This window comes from Macaca fascicularis, chromosome 19 (genome assembly GCF_037993035.2).
Source record: "Macaca fascicularis isolate 582-1 chromosome 19, T2T-MFA8v1.1".
Classification (NCBI taxonomy): Eukaryota; Metazoa; Chordata; class Mammalia; order Primates; family Cercopithecidae; genus Macaca; species Macaca fascicularis.
The window spans coordinates 17,045,037-17,063,871 of NC_088393.1; the positions used below are offsets into that span (position 1 = coordinate 17,045,037).

Consider the following 18,835-nt stretch of genomic DNA (forward strand, 5'->3'; position numbering starts at 1 on the left):
TTGAATCCCAACTCTACCACTCATTGAGTGAAACTGGCAGGACTGATTTTTTGTTTGTTTTTGTTTCTGAGACGGAGTCTTGCTCTGTTGCCCAGGCTGGAGTGCAGTGGTGTGCTTTCAGCTCACTGAAACCTCTACCTACCGGGTTCAAATTCTTGTGGTTCAGCCTCCCAAGTAGCTGGGATTACAGGCGTGAGTCACCACACCCAGCTAATTTTTGTATTTTTAGTAGAGATGGGGTCTCACCATGTTGTCCAGGCTGGTCTCGAACTCCTGACCTCAGGTGATCCACCTGCCTTGGCCTCCCAAAGTGCTGGAGTTACAGGCGTGAGCCACTGTGCCCGGCCTTGGAGTTTTAATGGTAATTAATCATGGCTAACATCTCACAGGCCCTTCCTGTGATGCAGGCGTGGTGTTAGTCTCACTCTCTGTATAAATGCGTTTCACTGTCTCACCAACCCAGGATGTTAGTGAGAAAATTCAGGTGCACAGTGGTGAAGCGTCACAGGCCAGGGACTTCACCTTTCCGCATCTTGTTTTCTTTTTTTTTTTTTTTTTTTTTTGAGACGGAGTCTCGCTCTGTCGCCCAGGCTGGAGTGCAGTGGCCGGGTCTCAGCTCACTGCAAGCTCCGCCTCCCGGGTTCACGCCATTCTCCTGCCTCAGCCTCCCGAGTAGCTGGGACAACAGGCGCCCGCCACCTCGCCCGGCTAGTTTTTTGTATTTTTAGTAGAGACGGGGTTTCACCATGTTAGCCAGGATGGTCTCGATCTCCTGACCTTGTGATCCGCCCGTCTCGGCCTCCCAAAGTGCTGGGATTACAGGCTTGAGCCACCGCGCCCGGCCCGCATCTTGTTTTCTTCATCCATGAAACAGGATCATAATGTCCATCTCTTGGGGTAATAACGTGGACGGCTAATGCCAAATGCCAACCAACTAGCAACTTCTAGACTGTGAGCAAATGGCATCTTTTACGAGAAGCCGTATCAGCCTGGCACACAATGGTTAACCACCAAGTCTGGGCTGAATGCCCGGCTAAGCTGGGGCCCGAGTGCAAACAATTTCTTTCATTATCCCAGTTGCTAGGAGAATTGGGCAAGGAGAGACACATAAAATACGTAAGACAAAAGTTACTGGGATAGCTAGGGGCTTGTCTTCTGGGTGGCGCCGAGGCCAGGAAACTCCTCTCTAACCTATTTCACCAGAGGAGTCTATATTGGCCCTTCCGCTACCAGCAAGGGCAAAAGAGAGGCTGGAGCCCCCAGGACAGCCAGAACGCTAACACTGCAAAGGGCCTCTGTCCTTACTGGGGAAGCCCAATCTTGCTTAGCTGTCTTCTTCAGCAACAAACAGAAGTCAAGAAAGAGAAACAGTTGTGGAGGAACCTGTTGTGATGATAATTTACTGAGCACCTACTATGTGCCAGGCATGCCAACCTTACCAGACAAGATCCTTGGGCTCATGGAATTCACTTTCTCATGGGAGAGACAAACAATAACACGTAGAAACATATCAGCTGGTGGTGAGTACCGTGCAGAAAATTAAAATAGGGCGATGGCATTGGGAGTGACTTAAGGGGTCACTACGCAATGGGATGGTCAGAGACAGCCTCTCAGGAGGAGGTAGCATTGAAGCTAAAATGTGAATGACATGAACAGATGCAGCATAGAACATTAAGGTACAGGACGTGCAAAGGCCCTGAGGTTGAAATAAGCTAAATGCATTAGACTAGGGGTTCTCAAGTAAGGGAATTCTGCCCCCTAGGAGACATTGCAATGTCTAGGGAGACTTTTTTTTTTTTTTTTTTTTTTTGAGATGGAGTCTTGCTCTGTTGCCCAGGCTGGAGTGCAGTGGCACGATCTCGGCTCACTGCAAGCTCCGCCTCCCAGGTTCATGCCATTCTCCTGCCTCAGCCTCCCAAGTAGCTGGGATTACAGGCACCCGCCACACACCCTGCTAATTTTTTGTATTTTTAGTAGAGATGGATTTCACCGTGTTAGCCATGATGGTCTCAATCTCCTGACCTTGTGATCTGCCTACCTCGGCCTCCCAAAGTGCTGGGATTACAGGCACGAGCCACTGCGCCTGGCCGAGACTTTTTTTTTTTTTTTTAAGATGGAGTCTCAGTCTCGCTCTGTCGCCCAGGTTGGAGTGCAGTGGCATGATCTCTGTTCACTGCAACCTCCGCTTCCCGGATTCAAGTGATTCTCCTGCCTCAGGCTTCCAAGTAGCTGGGATTACAGGTACATGCCACCATGCCAGCTAATTTTTGTATTTTTAGTAGAGATGGGGTTTCGCCATGTTGGCCAGGCTGGTCTCGAACTCCTGGCCTCAAGCAATCTGCCTGCTTTGCCCCTCAAAGTGCTGGGATTAGAGGCATGAGCCACCACATTCAGCCTAGGGATACTTTCTAATTGTCAAGACTTTGGTGGTGGTGGTGGCGGGGGGTGTGTGCTGTTGAAATCTAGTGGGTGGGGGCCGGAAATGTTTTGCAACATCCTAAAATGCATGGGACAATTACCACCACAGAGGATGATCTGGCCTCAATGTCTGTCATACTGAGATGGAGGAAGCCTGGGATAGACAGTAGGAAAAAGCCTAGAGGTGAAAGTCAAGGTCAAAGCCTCTGATCCTCCTGCGAACATCAGGAGGCAGTAACCGAGGGAGTGTGGCCATGCCCTGAAGTGAATTCAGGTCCAAGGAGCCTGCTGCGACCCAGGAAAATGAGAGAAGGACCAGAAATTGTGGTGGAGGCAAATTCAAGGTCAGAAGATTGGGGAGGAGGTGTTAAGAGAGGTCTGGAGAGATGCTGGGACCAAGAACTGGAGCCGCAGTGAGATCAGCAGGCTGCAGCTAAACTGTGGTATCCGGGTGAGTTGTGGGAAGGTGGCTGGGTGGCTGGGCTGGGTTTATGGGGGCAGGGTCCCTGGAGGAGAGGGAGTAGACCAGCACTCGCTCCCTGACTCTGCCCTTCTAGCTGGTGAGAACTTTCTCATTCTAAGCTGCAGTTTTCTCATCTGTCAAATGGTGACACTCAACTCTACTTACTGGGCCTTTACTGTTGAGAAAATAATTAATTCTGGCCGCACATGGTGGCTCATGCCTCTAATCCCAGCACTTTGGGAGGCTGAGGCAGGAGGATGGCTTGAGGCCAAGAGTTCAAGACCAGCCTGGGCAACATAGTGAGACCCCCGTCTCTACAAAAAATAAAAAACTTAAGCCTAGCATGGTGGCACATGCCTATAGTTCCAGCTACTTGAGAGGTTGAGGCAGGAGGATGGCTTGAATCCTGGAGTTCAAGGCTGTAGTGAGCTATGATCATGTCACTGCACTCTAATCTGGGCAACAGAGTGAGACCCTATCTCTTAAAAAAAAAAAAAAAGCAAACTTAAAAAACTAGCTGGGCATGGTGGTGTGTGCCTATCTAGCTGGGCATGGTGTTGTGTGCCTGTAGTCCCAGCTACTCAGGAGGCTGAGGTGGGAGGATCACTTGAGGACAGGAGATGGAGGCTGCAGTGAGCCACAATAGTACCACTGCACTCCAGCCGGGGTGACAAAGCAAGACCCTGACTCTTTTTTCTTTTTTTGAGACGGAGTTTCGCTCTTGTTGCCCAGGCTGGAGTGCAATGGCACGATCTCAGCTCACCACAACCTCCGCCTCCTGGGTTCAAGCAATTCTCCTGCCTCAGCCTCCCCAGCATGCACCATCACGCCCAGCTAATTTTGTATTTTTAGTAGAGACGGGTTTTCTCCATGTTGGCCAGGCTGGTCTCAAACTCCCGACCTCAGGCGATCTGCCTGCCTCAGCATACCAAAGTGCTGGGATTACAGATGTGAGTCACTGTGCCTGGCTGACCCTGACTCTTAAAAAAAAAAAAAAAAAGAATTAACTCAGCAGGCCTGAGTTGTCCACACGCCACACGTTAAAGGTGTAGCTCTTGACCTGCTCCTGGGAAGTGACCTCTAAGCCCTTGGAAAGCGATAAGAGTGTCTTTGTTTACCTGGAGAGCCTTGGCTCACACTGGATACTAACAACACGACTTAGAGAGGGAGCTTTGAGTCATGCGATATTGGTTGACCCCTGGAGGGGCTGGGGATTAAAGTCAGCCATGCAGGTGATCAGTGATTTCTACATGACCAACCCCCAATAAAAACCCCAGACACCAAGGCTCAGGAGAGCTTTCCTAGTTGGTGCCAAACTATGCATGTTGTCACACGTCACTGCTGGGAGATTTAAGTGCTGGCCACACAACATCACTGGGAGGGGACAGCTGAAATCTCACACCTGGTCTCTCCTGGGCCCTGCCCTGGATGCCTCTTCCTGTGCCTGATCTTATTTTATTTTTTGAGGCAGAGTCTCGCTCTGTTGCCCAGGCTGGAGTACAGTGGCATAATTATGGCTCACTGCAGCCGCAACCTCCTGGGTTCAAGTGATTCTCTCATCTCAGCCTCCCAAGTAGCTAGGACCACAGACATGAATCACCATGCCCAGCTGATTTTTTTTTTTTTTTTTTGAGATAGGGTCTCGCTCCATTTCCCAGGCTGGAGTACAGTGTTGCGATCTTGATTCACTGCAACCTCTGCCTCCCAGGCTCAAGTGATCCTCTCACCTCAGCCTTGTGAATAGCTGGGACTACAGGTATGCACCACCACATCTGGCTAATTTTTAAATTTTTTTGTAGAGATGGGGTTTCATCATGTTGCCCAGGCTGGTCTTGAACCCTTGGACTCCCAAAGTGCTGGGATTACAGGCGTGAACCACCATATCTGGCCCTGGATAATTTTTTATTTTGTAGAGACGCTGTCTCCCTTGTTGCCCGGGCTGGTCTTGAACTCCTGGGCTCAAGCAATCCCCCATCTCAGCCTCTCAAAGTGCCGAGATTATAGGCATGAGCCACTGTGCCTGGCCCCTTGGCTGATTTTAATTTATATCCATTCATCATAACCTATGAGTACCTATTTTACAGCTTTTTCTGTTTTGTTTTGTGTTGAGATGGAATGTCGCTCTGTTGCCGAGACTGGGTGTGGTGTGATCTCAGCTCACTGCAACCTCCTTCTCCCAGGTTCAAGGGATTTTCATATCTCAGCCCCCCAAGTAGCTGGGATTACAGACATGCACCATCATGCCCGGCTAATTTTTGTATTTTTAGTAGAGACAGGGTTTCACCATGTTGGCCGGGCTGGTCTCCAACTCCTGACCTCAAGTGATTAGCCCTCCTTGGCCTCCTAAAGTGCTGGGATTACAGACATGAGCCACCTTGCCTGGGATATAACACCATTTTTAAATTCTCTGAGTCCTAAGGAATCGTGGAACTTGAGGGTGCTCTTGGGGATCCCTCAATGGCAGAGTCTGTCCTGGGTGGACAAGGCAGGGAAGGGAAGTCGAGGCAGAGAGGATAGTAAGAGCAAAGATACAAAGGTTTGAAAATACAGTTGACTCAGTAGAATCAATATCACTGTTTTGTTGAGGGCTCACTACATGCTGGGCATTTTACAGACCTATCTCCCAACTGCCTTGTTGATGTTTTGTTCAAGGTGGATATTTTTGGCATTAATTTTGATCTGCGAACACATTGCGCTACCTCATGTATTGCTGCAGAGACGAGCGCCCTGAATGGCTCTTATTTTCATTTCACAGACTATGCGGCTGAGGCCCTGGGAGGGAGGCCACTTGTGTAAGTCCTCCAGGAGGGCGATGGAGGAGCCGGCATTCAAACCAGACCCATGGATGTCAAGGTACACGCGTGTTCTCTTTGCCTCCAGCGGTGGTTTGCTACTGCTGCGAAGAGGTGGGGCAGGATTCAGGTCGCCAGGGCATTTCCTTTTTTTTTTTTTGAGACGGAGTCTCGCTCTGTCGCCCAGGCTGGAGTACAGTGGCCGGATCTCAGCTCACTGCAAGCTCTGCCTCCCGAGTTTACGCCATTCTCCTGCCTCAGCCTCCCGAGTAGCTGGGACTACAGGCGCCCGCCACCTCGCCCGGCTAGTTTTTTGTATTTTTTAGTAGAGACGGGGTTTCACCGTGTTAGCCAGGATGGTCTCGATCTCCTGACCTTGTGATCCACCCGTCTCAGCCTCCCAAAGTGCTGGGATTACAGGCTTGAGCCAACGCGCCCGGCCGCGAGGGCATTTTCAATAATGTCAGATCATGGCTGGGCGGGGGGCTCACGCTTGTAATATCAGCACTTTGGGAGGCTCGGGTGGGAGGATCCCTTATTGCCAGGAGCCTGCCAAGTTCCAGCCTTGAACTCAACCCAGTGAGACCCCATCTCTACCAAAAAAAAATTTTTTTTTGAGATGAAGTTTCACCTCTGTTGCCCAGGCTGGAGTGTAATGGTGCGATCTCGGCTCACTGCAACCCTGCCTCCCAGGTTCAAGTCATTCTCCTGCCTCAGCCTCCCAAGTAGCTGGGACTACAGGTGTGTGCCATCACGCCCAGCTAATTTTTTGTATTTTTGGTAGAGACGGGGTTTCACCATGTTGGCCAGGCTGGTCTGGAACTCCTGACCTCAGGTGATCCACCCACCTCGGCCTCCCAAAGTGCTGGGATTACAGGCGTGAGCCACTGTGCCTGGCCAAAAATTTTTATTTTATTTTATTTTTTATTTTTTGAGATGGAGTCTCACTCTGTCGCCCAGGCTGGAGTGCAGTGGTATGATCTTGGCTCACTGCAACCTCTCTGCCTCCCAGGTTCAAGCGATTCCCATGCCTCAGCCTCTCAAATAGCTGGGGCTACAGGTGTGCACCATCATGTCCAGCTAATTTTTGTAGTTTTAGTAGAGACAAGGTTTTACCATGTTGGCCAGGCTGATCCTGGACTCCTGAGCTCAAATGATTTGCCCATCTTGGACTCCCAAAGTGCTGGGATTATAGGCATGAGCCACTGTGCCCAGACTCTAGACAAAATTAAAAAAAAAATTAATCAGACATGGCCGGGTGCAGTGGCTCACACCTGTAATCCCAGCACTTTGGGAGGCCAAGGCGGGCAGATCACGAGGTCAGGAGATTGAGACCATCCTGGCTAACATGGTGAAACCCTGTTTCTACTAAAAATATAAAAAATTAGCTGGGCGTGGTGGTGGGCACCTGTGGTCCCAGCTACTCGAGAGGCTGAGGCAGGAGAATGGCGTGAACCTGGGAGGTGGAGATCACGCCACTGAACTCCAGCCTGGGTGACAGAGTGAGACTCCGTCTCAAAAAAAAAAATTAACCAGACATGATGGGGCACACCTGTAGTCCCAGCTACTTGGGAGGCTGAGATGGGAGGATCACTTGAGCCCAGGAAATGGAGGCTGCAGTGAGCTATGATCGCACCACTGCACTCCAGCCTGGGTGGCAGAGCAAGACCCTGTATCACATAACAACAAACTTCTGCAGGCAAAGATAACTATCTAGAGTTTATTTATTTATTTAATCATATTGTTCATTTATTTATTTATTTATTTATTTTTGAGATGGAGTCTCCCTCTGTCACTTAGGCTGGAATGCAGTGGCACGATTTTGGCTCACTTCAACCTCTGCCTCCCAGGTTCAAGCGATGCCCCTGCCTCAGCCTCCCGAGTAGCTGGGACTACAGGGGCGCACCACCCCTCTTGGTTAATTTCTGTATTTTTAGTAGAGACGGGTTTCACCATGTTGGACAGGCTGGTCTTGAACTCATGACCTCAAGTGATCCATCTACCTTGGCCTCCCAAAGCAGTGGGATTACAGGCACGTGGTCGTAGCTCACAGCAGCTTTGAACTCTTGGGCTTATGCCATCCTCCCATTTCAGCCTCCCTAGTAGCTGGGACAACAGGCCATACCACCATGCCATGGCTACATTGTTTTTTGTATTTTTTTTTGAGACGGAGTTTCATTCTCGTTGCCCAGGCTGGAGTGCAGTGGCAGGATCTCGGCTCACTGCAACCTCCACCCCGCTGGTTCAAGTGATTCTCCTGCCTCAGCCTCCCGAGTAGCTAGGATTATAGGCATGCACCACCACACCCGGCTAATTTTGTAGTTTTAGAAGAGGTGGGATTTCTCCATGTTGGTCAGGCTTGTCTCAAACTCCCGACCTCAGGTGATCCGCCTGCCTCGGCCTCCCAAAGTGTTGAGATTACAGGCGTGAGACACCATTGCTCCTGGCCCATGTCTATATTTTTAAAAAGCTTTTTTTTTTTTTTTTTTTTTTTTTTGCAGAGATAAGGTCTCACTGTGTTGCCCAGGCGGGTTTTGAACTCCTGGCTCAAGTGATCCTCCCACCCTGGCCTCTTGAATAGCTGGGATTACTGGAACAAGCCACCGTGCCCAGCTACTAGAGTTGATTTAAAACTGTTTTCTTTCTTTTTTTCTTTTTACTTTTGAGATAGTATCTTGCTCTGTCAACAGGCTGGAGTGCAGTGGCGCGATCTCAGTTCACTGCAACCTCCACCTCCTGAGTTCAAGTGTTTCTCCTGTCTCAGCCTCCCAAGTAGCTAGGACTACAGGCCTGTGCCATCATGCCCGGCTAATTTTTGTATTTTTCATAGAGACGGGGTTTCACCATGTTGGCCAGGCTGGTTTGAACTCCTGACCTCAAGTGATCCATCTGCCTCGGCCTCCCAAAGTGCTAGGATTATAGGCATGAGCCACTGCACCTGGCCTAAAACTGGTTTCTCAGTTTTTTAACTACTGCTGACAACTGGGGATGGATCATTCTTTGTGGGGGCTTCCTGGGCATTGTAAGATGTTGAGCAGCATCCCTGGTCTCTACTCACACGATGCCAGTATCATCCCCCACTCGTGGCAACTGAAAAGGTCTCCAGACATTGCAAGTGTCCCCTGGGGGCTGAATGGTCCCCAAGTGAGAACAGCTGGTTGAAATAGTACGTGCGGTGCCTGGACGTGGAAGGACTTTGCCTCGTGGGAGGGGGTGGTAAGGGCAGGATGGAGTGAGACTTTCGTCAAGCGTTTGTCTTTCTTGTCTGGGCTGTGGGGCTGGGCATGGCTCCCAGCATCTCCTCCGTACACCTGGGTTCAGGCTCAATTTACATGGGCAGGCCCCAGGGGACCCAGGTGTTCAAGAGGTTGGCTGGTCCCCGGGCCCAACTCCCAGCACTGGGAAACCACAGTTGCTGTGGCGACCACTGAGCTCTGAGGACGAGGAGCTGGGAAGAGGACTCCCGTGCCTAAAGGAGCCAATATCCAGAGGTCTTGGCGGGGAGGCCACTGTCTAATATCCCTCCATGAGTGCTTGCAGACCAAGGAAAGCAGTGGAGAGGAGCTGGTTCAGCTCCCCAGAGGCGCTGGAGGTGGTGGGAGCTGCAGGTCACTGGGGGAGCCTCGGAAGGTGAAACTGACTCCCTGTTCCTGATGGCCCTGCCCGGCTGGCCTCCCAGGAAGGCTGCCTGGCTGCTGGCGTGAGGTCTCTGAGCCCCGGGCCCTTTCCAGGGGAAGGGTCATCTCAGTGGGTGGGCAGCAATGAGCGTGGGCCCCCTTAGCCCGCGTACCCGCCGGCGGCTTCTGCAGGGTGAAGCCGGCCCCCTTCCACCACCTCCACCCACCGGTGTGACCATCTTCATCAGTTCCACGGTCTCAGGTAAGGTGCAGTGTATGGATGGGGGCTCAGAGGCAGGTGGGCACTCTCAGGCAGTGTCAGGGCGATGGGCACGGCTCATGGAGTCCTTTAAGAGACCTAGACGTGAACCAATACCGTGTTTCACGCCTGTAATCCCAGCACTTTGGGAGGCTGAGGCAGGTGGATCACCTGAGCTCAGGAGTTGAAGACCAACCTGGGCAGCATGGTGAAAACCTGTCTCTACTAAAAATACAAAAGATTAGCCAGGCATGGTGGTGGGTGCCTGTAATCCCAGCTACTCGGGAGGCTGAGGCAGGAGAATCCCTTGAATCTGGGAGGTTTCAGTGAGCCGAGATTGTGCCATGGCGCTCCAGCCTGGACAACAGAGCAAAATTCTGTCTCAAAAAACAAAATAAACAAACCAGGAGATGTTAGATAATAGCATGCTGCTACACAGCACTGCCCAACTCCACATTCAGTGAAGTCACTTGGCAACTTGATATTAACCAAGGTGGAGTATTTAAACCACGGAAATTGGCAGAAAATACAAATCGGATTTAAAAACATTTGTTTTGGAGAACATAGTATTATGGAACATTTGCCGGGGCATTGTTCTTTTTTTTTTTTTTTTTTTTTTTTGAGATGGAGTCTCACTGTTTTGCCCAGGCTGGAGTGCAGTGGTGTGATCTGGACTCACTACAACCTCTGCCTCCTGGGTTCAAGGGATTCTCCTGCCTCAGCCTCCCGAGCAGCTGAGATTAAGGCCATCTGCCACCATGCCCAACTAATTTTTGTATTTTTAGTAGAGATGGGGTTTCACCATGTTGACCAGGCTGGTGTCGAACTCCTGACCTCAGGTCATCTGCTCCCCTCGGCCTCCCAAAGTGCTGGGATTACAGGTATGAGCCACCGTGCCTGGCCACACCACTCTATGTATGTGTGCTCTCATAGAGATTACATCCTGGTTGGGGGAACGGACAAATAAATTAAGTAATTGCAGGCTAGGCACGGTGATTCTGGTGATTCACGCCTGTAATCCCAGCACTTTGGGAGGCCGAGGCGGGCGGATCACGAGGTCAGGAGATTGAGACCATCCTGGCTAACACGGTGAAACCCCGTCTCTACTAAAAATACAAAAAATTAGCCGGGCATGGTGGCGGGCGCCTGTAGTCCCAGCTACTTGGGAGGCTGAGGCAGCAGAATGGCGTGAACCTGGGAGGCGGAGCTTGCAGTGAGCCAAGATCGCGCCACTGCACTCCAGTCTGGGCGACAGAGCGAGACTCCATCTCAAAAAAAAAAAAAAAAGAAAAAAACAATTCAGTAATTGCAGCTTGTGGGCTGGGTGCAGCGGTTCATGCCTGCAATCCCAGCACATTGGGAGGCCGAGGTGGGAGACTTGGGAAACCTCTATAATGTGAATGCAGCTCAGGTAGTGACTCATGTGGGAGCCTCCCGGACCCTCTGTTTCCTCCTCGAGAAGCCAGACTGAGAACCCAACTTGATAGAGTTGCTGTGAGTGGCGTATGATGTTGCAACTAACATTTATGACCAATGTACTGTGTGTTAGGCTTAAAAACTGCCAGAATCTTGCCACAGCTGCATGGCCCTGTGTGACCAGACCCTGCTCACCTCCTTAACCTTATCTCATGCAGTTACCTCCTTGTCTACCTGTTGTATCCACACCAGAACCCATAGATCTGGGAATCCACAGGGCCATGAGGCTGATATCAGGACTATCACTCTCACTGTTCCCTCTTCTCCTTCTTATTCTGATCCTTTGGGTCTCAGTGCAAACACCCCTTCTTCAGGGAGCCCTTCTCTGCCTCTCAATCTAAAGTAGATTTGTCCCACTGAGGTGGGTGGATTGCTTGAGCTCAGGAGTTCAAGACCAGCCTAAGCAGCACGGGAAGGCCCCATCTCTACAAAAAGTAAAAAAATAAAATAAAATAAAATAAAAAAAGGCTGGGTGCGGTGGCTCACGCCTGTAATCTCAGCACTTTAGGAGGCCAAGGCACCTGAGGTCAGGAGTTCGAGACCAGCGTGGCCAACATGGTGAAACCCCGTCTCTACTAAAAATACAAAAATTAGCCCAGTGTGGTGGTGTGCGCCTATAATCCCAGCTACTCTGGAGGCTGAGGCAGGAGAATCGCTTGAACCTGGTAGGCGGAGGTTGCAGTGAGCTGAGATTGTGCCACTGCATTCCAGCCTGGGCAGCAGAGTGAGACTCTGTCTCAAAAAAAAAAAAAAAAAAAAAAAGAAAAAAGAAAAGAAAGAAAGAGAGAGGGAAGGAAGGAAGGAAAGAAGGAAGGAAGGAAGGAATGGAAGGCAGGCAGGCAGGCAAGGAAAAGAAAAGAAAGAAATATTTGTCCCTGTTATTCTCTAGCCCAGCCCACCCATGTGTTTTCAACAGCACTCTTCACAAACATAGGAAACATAGGGAGCCTAGGAAACATAGCGAGACTCCACAAAATAAATAAAATAACTGCCTATTGCCATTTTTTTCTTTTCTTTTCTTTTTCTTTTTTTTTTTTTGAGATGGTGGCAGCAGATGAGGTTTTAGTCGTAGACCAGGTGCAGTGGCTCACGCCTGTAATCCCAATACTTTGGAAGGCAGAGGAGAGACGATCTCTTGAGGGCAGGAACTTGAGACCAGCCTGGCCAACATAGCGAGATCCCATTTTCCACAAAAATGGGGAAAAAAGACAAAAGTCTATCAATAAAATAAAAGCAGAGCTATGAGACTGGGAAGAGTTCTGGGTCCTTTCCACTAATATCCTCCATGCCCTTCCCTGCAGATATGGACGCAGAGAGGGAAGCCCTGCAGAGCACTGCCTACCCCGAGGTGCAGAGCTTCTGCCAGAAGCACGGCTTGATGTTTGAGGTAACCGCAAGTCACTCTGGGCTCCATGCTTTTTTTTTTTTTTTTTTTTTGACACATAGTCCTTGTTCTGTCGCCAGGCTGGAGTGCAGTGGCACGATCTCGGCTCACTGCAACCTCCACCTCCCAGGTTCAAGCAATTCTCCTGCCTCAGCCTCCTGAGTAGCTGGGACTACAGGCGCGTGCCACCATGCCCAGCTGATTTTTGTATTTTTAGTAGAGATGGGGTTTCACCGTGTTGGCCGGGATGGTCTTGACCTCTTGACCTTGTGATCCGCCTGCCTTGACCCCCCAAAATGCTGGGGTTACAGGCGTAAGCCACCAAGCCCAGCTCCATGCTTTTTTTTTTTTTTAAAGACGGAGTCTCTCTCTGCCACCCAGGCTGGAGTGCAATGGTGCGATCTCGGCTCACTGCAACCTCGGCCTCCAGGGTTCAAGCTATTCTCCTGCCTCAGCCTCCTGAGTGGCTGGGATTACAGGTGCCTGCCACCACGCCCGGCTATCTTTTAACACGTTATTGTTGAGTTTTAGAATTCACAATGATTTTTTTTTTTTTTTTTTTTTTTGAGACGGAGTCTCGCTCTGTCGCCCAGCCCAGGCTGGAGTGCAGTGGCGCGATCTCGGCTCACTGCAAGCTCCGCCTCCCGGGTTCACGCCATTCTCCTGCCTCAGCCTCCCGAGTAGCTGGGACTACAGGCGCCCACAACCGCGCCCGGCTAATTTTTTGTAATTTTTTAGTAGAGACGGGGTTTCACCGTGGTCTCGATCTCCTGACCTTGTGATCCGCCCGCCTCGGCCTCCCAAAGTGCTGGGATTACAGGCGTGAGCCACCGCGCCCGGCCTAGAATTCACAATGATTTTTAAACAAAGGGCCCACATGTTCTTTTTGCACCGAACCCCGCAGATTCTGTAGTTAGTCCTGGGGATCCAGCTGTGGAGATAAAAATCCTTGGGACTATAAAAAAGCAGGTGGGATCAGGCTCGGTGGCTGACACCTGTAATCCCAGCACTTTGGGAGGCCGAGGCGGGCAAATCGCTTGAGGTCAGAAGCTCGAGACTAGCCTGGGTAATATGGTGAAACTCCATCTCTACTAAAAATATAAAAATTAGCTGGGCATGGTGGCTCATGCCTGTAGTCCCAGCTACTCAGGAGGCTGAGACAGGAGGATCTCTTGAACCCAGGAAGCGGAGATTGCAGTGAGCTGAGATCAAGCCACTGCACTCCAGCATGGGTGACAGAGCAAGACTCTGTCTCAAAAAAGAAGAAAAAAGAAAAAGACAGGTGGAGGGGTTACAGCCGTGCGCACCTTGCTTGGTTAGCGTGGCAGGCGGTGTAGAAAAGTGGGTAGGAGCGAATGCTTTGGAACACAGATTCATTGCTGCCTCCCTTGCAGTGTGACCTTGGGCATGTCATTTAACTGTCTGTCGTTGTTGCTGCTGTTTTTGTCTTGCCTTCAGGGCTTCCTGGCCCTCTTCGTACTGGGCTTCAGGAGGAGTATAAGAGGTCTTTGGGATTTGGGGGATGGGAGATGGGTATGGAGGTTGGACACGTCTTTTTCTAGAATGCTGATGGTGTACCTAATTGGCACAGTCCCAAAACAGTAGGAGCCCCTAACAGTGCCTCCTTGTACCAATCTCTGGCTAGGGAAATTTTTTTTTTTTTTTTGAGATGAGGTCCAGTGGGCGACAGAGCAAGACCTCATTTCAAAAACAAAGAAACAAACAAAAAAAAAGGTACAGTGGTGTGATCTCACAGCTCACTGCAACCTTGACTTTCTGGGCTCAAGGGCTCCTCCTGCCTCAGCCTCCTGAGGAGCTGAAACTACAGGCATGCACCACTATGCCTGGCTAACCAGGGATGTTTCTGCCTGCACATTTCCTTGTGGAAACTGATGAACCATCTTTGGAGTCTCAGCTTAACTTGAGGCTGCCTCCTTGCTATTTATCAGAATGATTCATTGCACCAAAGTCCCATTTGGTTAAAAGATGAGGTCAGGCATGGTGGCTAATACTTGTATTCCCAGTGCTTTGGGAGGCCAAAGTAGGAGGATTACTGGAGGCCAGGAGTTTGATACCAGCCTGGGTAATATAACAAGATCCCGTCTCTATAAAATTAAAAAAAAAGTGAGCTGGGTGCGGTGATGCCCACCTGTAGTCCCAGCTACTGGGGAGGCTGAGGCGGGAGGATCACTCGAGCCCAGGAGTTTGAGGCTGCAGTGAGCTGTAATGGAGCCACTGCACTGTAGCCTGGGTGCCAGATTGGGATGTTGTCTTAGAAAAAAAAATCTGGGCCGGGCGCAGTGGCTCATGCCTGTAATCCCAGCACTTTGGGAGGCCAAGGAGGGTGGATCACCTGAGGTCAGGAGTTTGAGACCAGCCTGGACAACATGATGAAACCCCCTCTCTACTAAAAATACAAAAATTAGCCGGGTGTGGTGACGCACACCTGTAATCCTAGCTACTCAGGAGGCTGAGGCAGGAGAATTGCTTGAACCTGGGAGGTGGCGGTTGCAGTGAGCTGAGATCATGCTACTGCTCTCCAGCCTGGTGACAGAGCAAGACAATGTCTCCAAAAAAAAAAAAAAAAAAAAAAAAAAATCAAGTGGATCTTTGGGTAAAAAAGAAAAGAAAAGGAAAAAGATGCATGATCGTTATGGTTTGTATATTTATTACTAAGAAAGAAGCAGTGCTGGAAATTCCACTGTGCCCACCATTGATCATGAGACATAGTTCAATGTCAGAGGCAGTATGAAAGCATCAGCACTGAGAGCTGATGAAATGGTCGAGCTCTTCTGTTTAATGCCCACGCCGGTGCTCTGACGCGGATGCCATCAACGTCCTCCATGCGTAATAGGGAGACGGTGGTCTCTCCGGAGGCACAAGCTCCTTCCGGAGGCTGACTCCTGAGCCCTTTTCCTTTCCTGCTCCTCTAACTCATTGTTCCTCCCCCTTTCTTCCTCCAGTCACATTCAGTACTGCTGGCCTTCTCACATAGGAATCTATGCGTCTTCTCCTCGGGACTAAAGAATTCAGGGAGGCAGGGACTATTCCGAGTTGTCGTTGTCTCCCTGTCACCCCAGCCTTCCGCAGGGTCAGCTTTGCCTACTTGAACTGAGCCGTTCTGCCCAGCCTCCCCGTGGCAAGCAGGCACAAATGAACCGCAAGCGTGCGGTTGCCAAGGAGACCTTGCTATGTCCAGTGCTGGCCAAACTAAACACCCTCCTTTGCAAGGAAAGCTTTGTGAACAAGTGTGGACACGTCCTTGCTTTCAAAGCAACAGTTTGAAAATGGCCAAGTTCCTTTTTTTAGAGAGCTTTTTCATCTTTCTTTCTTTTTTTCTTGCAACAGGGTCTCGCTCTGTCATCCAGGCTGGAGTGCAGGGGTGCGATCACAGCTCACTGAAGCTTCTGCTTCCTGGGCTCAGGTGAGCCTCCTGCCTCAGCCTCTCAAGTATCTGGGACCACAGGCACACACCAGCACACCTGGCTATTTATTTATTTATTTATTTATTTTGCAGATACAAGTTCTCCCTATACTGTCTAGGCTGATCTCAAACTCCTTGCCTCAAGAGATCCTCCTGCCTCGACCTCCCATAGTACTGGGATTATAGGCGTGAGCTACTTCACCCTGCATCTATTTTAATTTTTAAATTTTTAATTAACTTACTTTTTTATTTTTTTAGAGATGAGGTCTTGCTATGTTGCCCAACCTGGTCTTGAACTCCTGGGCTCAAGCAATCCTCATGCCTCAGCCTCCGGAATAGCTGTGATTACAGGCACACGCCACTGTGCCCAACTAAATGTTTATAAATAAACTTCTGAATTTGGAATTTAGGCTTACAGGAAACGCACTGACAGTGCAGAGTTCCCATACACCCCCAAACTCTGTGTTTCCTAACATTTTACGTAACCACAGCACAACCAACAATGTTGTTACAACTATGAAATAAACTTTGAGGCCAGGTGCAGTACCTCGCGCCTGTAATCCTAGCATTTTGGGAGGCTGAGGCAGGCAGATCACTTGAGATCAGGAGTTTGAGACCAGCCTGACCAACACAGTGAAAATTTAGCCAGGTGTGGTGGCGCACGCCTGTAATCCCAGCTGCTTGGGAGGCTGAGGCAGGAGAATCGCTTGAACCTGGGGGGAGGCGGAGGTTGCAGTGAGCTGAGAGTGCACCACTAAGCTCCAGCCTGGGTGACAGAGCAAGACTCTGTCACCCCCTTCCACCAAAAAAAAAAAAAGAGAAATAAATCAGGCTGGGAGCAGTGGCTCACGCCTGTAATCTCAGCATTTTGGGAGGCCCAGGTGGGGGAATCACCTGAGGCCAAGAGTTCGAGACCAGCCTGGCCAGTACGGTGAAATCTTATCTCTACTAAAAATACAAAAAATTAGCAAGGCATGGTGGTGTACACCTGTAGTCCCAGTTACTCGGGAGGCTGAGGCATAAGAATGGCTTGAACCCAGGAGGCAAAAGTTGCAATGAGCCAAGATCATGCCATTGGAAGGAAGTAAGGAAGGAAGGAAGGAGAGAGGGAGGAAGGAAAGAAGGAAGGAAGGAAGGAAGGAAGGAAGGAAGGAAGGAAGGAAGGATCGATTTTCCAGTGAGACAAGATCACTCCACTGCACTCCAGCCTGGGCGACATAGCAAGACTCCATCTCAAAAAAAAAAAAAGAGAAATCAACATTGGTATGTGACTGTTAACCTCCTAACTTTATTCAAATGTTGCCAGCTCTTCTAAGTCTTTTCTGGTGAAGAATCCCATCCAGGGTACCCCGTTGCATTTCATTGTCTTACTGCCCCAGTCTCCTCTGGTCTGCGTCAATTTCTTAGTCTCTTTATTTTTCATGACCTTGGCAGTCTCCTTCCTTCCTTTCTTTCTTTCTCTCTCTCTCTCTCTCTTTCTTTCTTTTTCTTTCTTTCTTTCTTTCTTTCTTTCTTTCTTTCTTTCTTTCTTTCTTTCTTTCTTTCTTTCTTTGTCTCTCTCTCCTTCCTTCCTTCCTTCCTTCCTTCCTTTCTTTTCTTTCTTTTCTTTCTTTTCTTTCTTTTCTTTCTTTTCTTTCTTTTCTTTCTTTCTTTCTTTCTTTCAACAGGGCCTGGCTCTGTCGTCCAGGCTGGCGTACAATAGTACAATAAGAGCTTACTGCAACCGCTATCTTGTGGGCTCAATTGATCCTCCTACCTCAGCCTCCCGAGTAGCTGGGACTACAGGTGCCTGCCACCATGCTTGGCTTTGACTGGCAGGGCGTCTTGAAGAATGCCCTTCCCTCCAGTGTGGGTCTGTCTCTTATTTTTCTCATGATTATACTGAGGTTATGAATTTGGTTCAAGTTCTTTTAATCCAGACATTCCCCTACAGGAAGAGGCTGTCAAAAACTTTTGAAAGAAACTTTCTGCTTTTGTCAAAAGGGATTGAAAAAACAAATCATCTGTCATGACACCTCTCTGACAAACTTGTGTTTCTATTTCCCAGGTCGTTGATCTGAGGTGGGGTATTCGGAACACTGAAGTCACTGACCTCTTGACCACAGAACTCTGCTTGGAGGAGGTTGACCGGTGTTGGAAAACATCCATAGGGCCAGCTTTTGTTGTGAGTGTCTCAGGAGGAATGGGTTAGCTCTTACTCCTCCAGAATATGCCCCCTGCTTTCTAGACAAACTGATCAGCGGAGGGCAGTAGGTACCATTTCTGCTTTCGTACTCTATCCCTATGGCCTGCCTGCGGCAGACATTACTAATCAATCACAGCACTCTTTCTGCAGAGCTGAATGGGATCCAGTCATTAGCTGTCAAATGGAAGCAGCAGGTGGCTTGGAGAGTAGAGTGTTGAAGCCAGAAGGAATCTTAGAATTTGATCTGGACTTTCTCCCACCTTCCCCACTTCCTCCACTTTATGTCTATGGGACTTTGGGATCCTGGAAAACCATGGAAACGGTGGAAACCCTCAGGGTCTTAGGATATTTTTTTTCCTCCATGTGACCACTGGTTTCAGGTTATGGGAACTTCTCCCCTCTCTCTTCCAGTTACACCCCCTCTATCACAAAGTCACTCTCCAGTCCACAATTAATGGTTTGTGCTATTAAAATTGAATGATATTCCTTAGTCTTTTTTTTTTTTTCTTTTTTTGAGATGGGGTCTTTCTCTGTTGACCAGACTAGAGTGCAGTGGCGAGATCATGGCTCACTATAGCCTTGAATTCCTGGGCTTGTGATCTTCCTGCCTTGTTCTCCCTAGTAGCTGGGACTACAGGTGTGTGCCACCACAGTTGGCTAGTATTGTTTTGGAAAGATGGGATCTCACTATGTTGCCCAGGTTTATCTCAAACTCCTGGGCACAAGCGATCCTCTCACCCTGGCCTCCCAAAGTTCTGGGATTACAGGCATAAACCAATACACCTGCTCCAGTTTTAAGGTTTTTTTTTTTTTTTTT

At 49.5% G+C, this 18,835-nt stretch overlaps 1 protein-coding gene across 7 annotated transcripts in view; it reads left to right on the forward strand.

Moving 5' to 3' along the window:
* Positions 1–1,201: 1,201 nt before the first annotated feature.
* The window catches only part of NWD1 (NACHT and WD repeat domain containing 1), a 92,951-nt gene continuing 75,317 nt past the window's right edge, over positions 1,202–18,835 (forward strand). For 2 of the 7 annotated variants that reach the window (XM_045379620.3, XM_074026287.1), the window contains exons 1-3: positions 1,202–1,520; positions 5,637–5,734; positions 17,881–17,997. In XM_045379620.3, the coding sequence (XP_045235555.2) occupies positions 5,723–5,734; positions 17,881–17,997 (129 nt within the window). In that variant the 5' untranslated portion in view covers positions 1,202–1,520; positions 5,637–5,722. Of the gene's footprint in view, positions 1,521–2,527; positions 2,870–4,519; positions 4,638–5,636; positions 5,735–12,326; positions 12,413–17,880; positions 17,998–18,835 lie in introns of those variants that run through there. The other 5 variants (XM_065535132.2, XM_074026285.1, XM_045379619.3 and 2 more) reach the window with 5 other exon arrangements.